Genomic DNA, 7,235 nt, shown 5'->3' on the forward strand with positions numbered 1-7,235 from the left:
TTTACAAGGCAATGGTTTTTGTAATTTTAGAGATTATATCTCAATCTTTCTTCTCCTTTTTTTTTTTTTGCTTCCTTATGGTTATTGAATAAATATATATCACCGTTGTGTACTTAGATCTAGGAGCATCTAAGGATGTATAAATACGTACCATTCTTTCAAAAAAAAAAATCTAATGTTTTATCAAAATTAATAATTAGATAGGTTTTTACGCAAAATACACTTGTGAGAAATCTTTATATCGCAGCATGTTACCTCGAAATGCCATTAGAACATCTCTCTCTCTCTCTCCCTCCTTTTTTTTTCTTTTTTTTTCGGATGAAAGGGAGGCAAGACCACCCATATTATTAACGGGTATTTACTTACAAAGCTGAAAATAAGAGTCGAGCGGTAAAGCTGAAAATAACAGTGGCACAAGAATTTACAAAGCTGAAGGCGTAGTAAAGCAAGAAAAAACATAAACATGTGAGACAAAAAAAAATTAACCAATAAGCAAGAAGTGCTACGGAGGTGTCCAAGACCAATGAGACAAAGGGATCCTTCTGAAAACTAGCTAGAGGCCAGGTAATAAGGAAGCTGGGGCCGGCGGTAGCAATTACAGAAACCACTAAAACATTTTTCAAGAAAGAAGTGCCATTAAATCTCAAGCCAACCCATCGTTTATTGCTGTCAATTTTACATCAAATGTAATGATCGAATTCAAATGAAAGAAGGTTACTGAAACTAGGAACAATAACAAATTATAGTTAACAAAGAATGTTCAATTTTTTTCTCCTTCATCATGCTCCCCAAGATCCCATCTTTGCTCTCTCCCGACGATCTGAACGTCTCCTCAGTTCACAGAGTTGGGCCTCCCATGTCTCTCTGAAGAACTCCACCCTCGCCTCCTTCATTGTCTTGCTCTTTCTCAACTCATTGTCATACTTTTTACGCAAAGCGGGGTTTGACAGCATCTCATAAGCTCCGTGTAGTTCGATGAACATTCTCGTGGCCTCCTCTTTCTTCCAAGGAGGACAGACGTCAGGGTGGCACCTCAAAGCCATGCTTCTGTAAGCCTTCTTTATCTCTTCAGCACCCACACTTTCGGACTCCACGGAGAGTACTTTGTAGAAGTTGGTCTTAAGCCCCACGTTGAAGTTGCTAGCTCTACAAGCTAATGTGTTGAGCTTGGTCTTTCTTGGAAGCATACAACCATATGAGCTAAAGCTAAGATCAGTAACACCACCCATTGTTTTCTAAAGCAAAAGCTTCGGTCTAAAATAGGCTTAGGGATGAAGCTATGGAAGCTAGGGAACGTTGAGGAGAACTCCATATATATATATATAGGAAATGGAGGAAACGATTAAAGAGAAGAACAAGTGACAAACAGGTGTTGTGAGACACGTTTTCTGTTGGAAACCTCGAGGTTGGTTGAAAAGGGCTGGAATATTTCCTTGGTATGTTTTTTAAATTGTTGCAGTCATAGATTCTAATGATGGAATAGAACATGACAAAGAACCAGCTGGGCTATGTGGACCTTGCAAAAGATTTTTAGTAGGCAAGACGGCCGCTGTGCTGATTCTCGGTAGGAAAAGACACGGTAGCTTCAAGCTTGCGCTGGGTGACAATTTTTGCCACACGGATGTAATAAGAGATTCTGAGGGAAAGTTATACGTGAAGCAACTCTCCCTTCTTCTTCTTCTTCTTTTTTTGATACAGAAAAATGATAACAGATCTGCAGTACATAAAAAATATCACAGAATGCTGTACATATTTTAAAAATATTTATTAAAAGATGAATGTCATATATATATTAAAATATTAAAAAAATATGAATAAATAAATTCTAAAAATATTTAAATAATTTAAATAAACATTACATAACCATCCATCTTTTGATGGACATCTCAAAACATGCAGCACCCTATGATACTTTTTAAGTACCGTAAAAGATCCCGTTCCACTGAAAAATTACACACCTCAATGGCTCATTTTTGGTCACTTGGGAGCTAGGGAAGGATAGGCTCAGTGCAGAAGGATATGGAACAGTGCTGTGCTTGAGATAATTGTTCATTATTATTGTGTTGAAATCAGTTGAAGTTGGAGCTTGATTCAATTTTTATTCTACCGACGGCTAAGATTGATTTAAGCTTGATTCAAAGCTCACTGCATCCATGATTTAGTGACTAATTATATGTTAACTAAATTAACACGGGCCATCCGATTAGTTCCAATAGTTGATATCAAAGGAATATTTATAAATTACAAAACTAATGATGCTTATTTTGTTGATGGTGATCACGTTATTGCTATTGCTATTACTTTGTGCCAAAGCCTTTCCATACCTTCTTTTTACTTATGCTAATATTTTTTGGTGTTACATTTATATATTCTATTTTGTTTGTTTTAATCTCTGTTAAACTTTCACAATTATTTTTTTATTTTCCCGAAATTTATGTTTCTTTAACAACAACCTTAATCAGATTTCTCTCCAATTCCTCAGTTGTCTCTATCTATTTTATTATTCTTTTGTAATGTCAGACGCCCATCATGAGCCTTTTTCCCCCCAACTGAACGGTTGGAGACATCCTAAACCCTCTTCCGGACTTCAATATTTTATTTTACGTATTTCTCATGAGGCTCTTTTTAAGAGAAAATTTTTGATTCTACGTGGAGTTTCATACGTGTACGTCCCATGCAGACCAGCCATCCAGCAATCCGACCTAACAGACGGGCCAATCGATCCAATGGGCCAAACAGCCCACTTGCATCTTGGATATTTTACCAGCTAACTTGGTCGTAACCAAACGGCCTACTTCCCAGAAAGAATATACTAAATATCAACACTAAACTAGAGGCCAAGATACTATCCACGTGTTAGGCAGGCAACACGAGAAATGGATGGAGAGCTTCTTCCCATTGGTCAGCAATCTATCCTCCTTGGCCTCCGAGATTTCCCTGAGATTTTGTGGCTCCCTCAGCCATCCCACTTCACAAATCACGCAACAATATAACAACTATACCAACCACTAGCTGGAGAGAGAGAGAGAGAGAGCTCAGAGCCACCCAGCCAAAACAACACACACTCCACTCTTCAAACCATTAACCAAGCGAGTCTCGAAGGGTTTGTTACTAATACAAGAAGAGCAATGGCACTGGCTTCCACTTCTGCTGTAATTGTCCAGGGCCTATCCACCCCCTTCCTCTCTGGCTCAAGGGCTGGCCGGACTCTTCTAAATGCTGCCATTGGTGGCAAGCCTGCCGTCGCCGGTGCATCCCGGAGGTTGCTCGTGGTCGCCGCCGCTGCGCCTAAGAAGTCGTGGGTCCCCGGCGTCAAGGGTGGTGGCAACTTCATCAACCCCGAATGGCTTGATGGCTCGTAAGTCTTTTGATCACTTTTCATCATCCAATCTTAAGAGAGACGTCCCAGATTCCGTGGAGGATACATAGCTTGAAATCTGTTAAAATTTCATCACATATACGTTGTCTAATCTTTTTTTTGCGAAAAAAATAGATAGGGAATCAATTTGGGGCCTTCCTTAATCACTATTCAAATTGTTATATCCATCAAATGGAGCATTTTTCTAAGAAAGAATTTAATAATTTATTCCGACTCTAGTTTCATTTCTAGCTTTCCCTTTTCTTGGAAAAAAGGGAATCGAAAAAAAAATAATAAAAAAAATGAAGAAAAAACATGCGGTTTGCAGTCCATCGTTGCCTTACATCTTTTGATCTATGTATCTAAACGTTTTTTTTTTTTTTTTTTTTTTTGAGGAAAAAATTGTATCTTTTATTTTTGCTTTTTATACCTGAACTTCTAATTTGGCAGCGACTAAACCAGGTCCAAGCCCAACCCACAAAATATCCAACCTAAACCCAAACTAACCCAATAAAGAATCCGGCCCTACTATAAGAATCTGGGTTGTATTCAGCAAGATAGATTCAAGAGAGGTATAAATTGGTTTGAACTTGAAGATGTATATTGAAATAATAGAGGAAGTCGGAAACAAGTAGCTAGTGCTACTAACCAACCACAAAGAATTCCAATTTCGAGTCAAATTCTGTCAAGTTGGCCAACCTTTTAGTACAAACTTTAACAACCTGACTTGAAATTAGATTAACATTTTCCAACCCAAACTTGACAAGGTTAGTTCAGGTCTAATTCAGCCTAGCATGATGAACACAATGTTTCTTCTTTCTTTTGAGTTGGAGTCAAACCCGGAACATAATATCTTGAATGGGCCTGGCAGACTCCCAGGTGACTATGGGTTTGACCCGCTGGGCCTGGGGAAGGACCCGGCGTTCCTCAGGTGGTACCGCGAGGCGGAGCTGATCCATGGGCGGTGGGCCATGGTGGCCGTGGTGGGAATCTTCGTGGGCCAGGCCTGGAGCGGCGTCCCATGGTTCCAGGCCGGCGCCGACCCCGGCGCCATCGCCCCCTTCTCCTTCGGCTCCCTCCTCGGCACCCAGCTCCTCCTCATGGGCTGGGTCGAGTCCAAGCGCTGGGTCGACTTCTTCAACCCCGAGTCCCAGTCCGTGGAGTGGGCCACCCCCTGGTCTCGCACCGCCGAGAACTTCGCCAACGCCACCGGCGAGCAGGGCTACCCCGGCGGCAAGTTCTTCGACCCCTTGGGCTTCGCAGGCACCATCAAGAACGGCGTCTACATCCCGGATGTCGAGAAGCTCGAGAGGCTCCAGTTGGCAGAGATCAAGCATGCGAGGATTGCCATGCTGGCCATGCTTATCTTCTACTTTGAGGCTGCCCAGGGAAAGACCCCTCTTGGTGCCTTGGGCCTGGGCGTGTAAACTACGTTCTTCTCCTTTTTCTTCTCTTTTATTTGCTCTTCTTCGTCTATTCATAGGCCTTGTTTGTCTTTTTGGTGTCTATCTTACTATCTGGTTGCAAGCAACGCGGTAGAACACTGGACTTAATTGGTGGTCTGGTTTGGCTCTCTGTATCTAGAGTGGTGTAGTAACGGGCTCTTTCTCGTATGGTAATATTTGTATCATTTCCTTCATGGTTATAAACGTACATGGGGACATATGCAGTCCCAGCCAAAATTGACAAGGTATTCTGGTAGACCTGAAACTTGGGCTTGGGCTCCCACAAACTGGATTGGCCTTGTTTCGTGGAGCAATTATTACGTAGACCAGGTCAAGTGTGTCACTCCAAATCCCAAAATTCTTTGTGCACCATGGGCGGTGCAGAACCGCACATACCGCCCACGGTGATTGGTTCACACACAGAGCCAAAGTGCGATATACAAAAAAAAAAAAATTTTTGTCAATCCCATGCGGGACCCAATCATCACGAGTGGTGCACGCAGTTCTGCACTGCCTGCAGTGCACAAAAAATACATGCATGGTAGATAATGGGCTTTTCATTTAGTCTTGAATTGTTTAAAAAGAAATTTTTTGTGCGCCACGGGCGATAAAAAAAAACCAACGTAGAGCGCAACGTTTTATGTGATTAGTCCACGTAACCATACTTTTCAACGCCAATTAAATGCACCCATTAAATACTTGCAGCTCTGTTATGACATTCTGAAGTATATTATGATTTTTTGAAATAAAAAATCAAAAATATTATATTTTTAATGATCAAAATGTTTTTTCTCTTATGACTTCCTGACTTTCTGAAAATAGGAAGTCATAATATGCTTCAGAATATTCACGAAATATCGTAAATAAGTCATGGGGCGTCAAAATTTTTTCAGAGCAGAGAGTATTTTTATTTTCATTATTTAAAATTTTAAATTAAAAAATAGATTTATAAGTATTTAATAGACACATTAATGGATATTGAAAAATATAGTTGCGCAGACCAATAAGAAAGGGCGGTGCGCAAAGAATTTCTTAAATACGAGGGGTAATGTAGCGAGTGACTAGTGGACTAATCCATTGGACCTGGTCCATCTAATAGTTTCCCAAGAAACTTTTGGGCATGATTGGTAAGAAATAGATTGACAATGCAGTCTGTGGTCTACTAACTGATTGGCTCGGTCTTCCTTCAGAATGGGTTGTCTATTTTTCTGATTTCATTGAATATATATTCTTATGATCCAGGCCACATCCATGATAATAAATGAGTCAAATCTTTTGTATAAATCCAATCCAATTGGAAATGAGTCAAACTGGCGTCAAGAGCCGCAGAGTACCATGCTATATGTACTCAAGGCAATATGAAGATAAACAAATTGGCCATAAGAGTTGTTTCAAGAGTGCCATAGACTTTGAGATTATTTGGAACTTTTTCCTTAAATATGCAGAACCAAATGCTTATCTCCAATCCCCATGTGGTGATTGCTATAAACTATGGAGCCACTTGCACGGAAATCACTATAATAAAATAATTTTTTTATGATAAAATTATTTACAATAAAAATATTTTTATCATCAATAATATTATTTATGATGAAAAAAATATTTATCGTAAATAATTTACTATTTATGATGAAAAAATTTTCATCATAAACAGTCGCATATTAGCAACAGAAAAAAAATTTCATCTTAAATACTTATTATTTGCGATGAATATTTTCATCATAAATAATGTGTCATTTATTTTAATTTTAAATTTTTAAATATTAACGATGAAAATATTTTTATCGTAAATAATTAAGTATTTACGATGAAAATCTTTTTTCGTCACCAATAAATTTATTTGCAATGCAAATATTATCGTCACCAATATTTAGAAAAAAATAAAAAAATTTAAAAAATACTGATTATTTACGATAAAAAATTTTCTCGTAAATAATTAAATTTTATTATAAATACTATTTATTTATGATGAAATATTTTTATCTTCAATATTTAAAAAAATCAAAAGTTGCTCATAATTTACGACAAAAATTTTTCATCGTAAATAATTAAGTATTTACGATAAAAAAAATTTACGTTATAAATACTTAAGTCTTGTGAATAAAATGAGATATACGTTTATTTGCGACGTAAAATTTATGTATTCATCGCTGCCACTGTTATTAGTGATGTCAATGAATTTTTCTGATGGAATGTCTATCTTAAGCTGCATGAAAAGAGCCTCATATCATGCAAAAATTATATAGTTAAGCAGCACATTTTAGCATGATTTTCATGATCTCGAAATGTACCATGCTTCTCGTATCGATCGATACTCAAATGTATTTCTTTATGAGTTTCAATCATGAGAAGACAAACAATACGAGCACTCAACTCCCTAACAATACAAAGCATAAATATGAGCTTGTGCTTTATAACACAACTTATACTCT

The 7,235-nt window shown here is 38.1% G+C and overlaps 2 protein-coding genes across 2 annotated transcripts; one reads left to right on the plus strand and one right to left on the minus strand.

Moving 5' to 3' along the window:
- Positions 1 to 779: 779 nt before the first annotated feature.
- On the minus strand, positions 780 to 1,229 carry LOC105058523 (chaperone protein dnaJ 20, chloroplastic-like). Its single transcript, XM_010941477.2, has one exon. The coding sequence runs from the start codon at positions 1,227 to 1,229 to the stop codon at positions 780 to 782; it is 450 nt and encodes a 149-aa protein (XP_010939779.2).
- A 1,780-nt stretch (positions 1,230 to 3,009) lies between these two features.
- LOC105058393 (chlorophyll a-b binding protein CP24 10A, chloroplastic) lies at positions 3,010 to 5,040 on the plus strand. Its single transcript, XM_010941316.4, has 2 exons — positions 3,010 to 3,358; positions 4,230 to 5,040. The coding sequence occupies exons 1-2, from the start codon at positions 3,129 to 3,131 to the stop codon at positions 4,783 to 4,785; spliced, it is 786 nt and encodes a 261-aa protein (XP_010939618.1). The 5' UTR covers positions 3,010 to 3,128; the 3' UTR covers positions 4,786 to 5,040.
- The last annotated feature ends 2,195 nt before the right edge of the window (positions 5,041 to 7,235 follow it).

Source organism: Elaeis guineensis, chromosome 15 (assembly GCF_000442705.2).
Source record: "Elaeis guineensis isolate ETL-2024a chromosome 15, EG11, whole genome shotgun sequence".
Taxonomy (NCBI): Eukaryota; Viridiplantae; Streptophyta; class Magnoliopsida; order Arecales; family Arecaceae; genus Elaeis; species Elaeis guineensis.

Excerpts from the sequence above, each read along its gene's own strand:
- LOC105058523 (XM_010941477.2), bottom strand. The coding sequence starts at position 1,229 with ATGGGTGGTGTTACTGATCTTAGCTTTAGCTCATATGGTTGTATGCTT.
- LOC105058393 (XM_010941316.4), top strand. The coding sequence starts at position 3,129 with ATGGCACTGGCTTCCACTTCTGCTGTAATTGTCCAGGGCCTATCCACC. Across the intron at positions 3,359-4,229 it reads CCCGAATGGCTTGATGGCTC|ACTCCCAGGTGACTATGGGT; the intron begins GTAAGTCTTTTG and ends TGGGCCTGGCAG.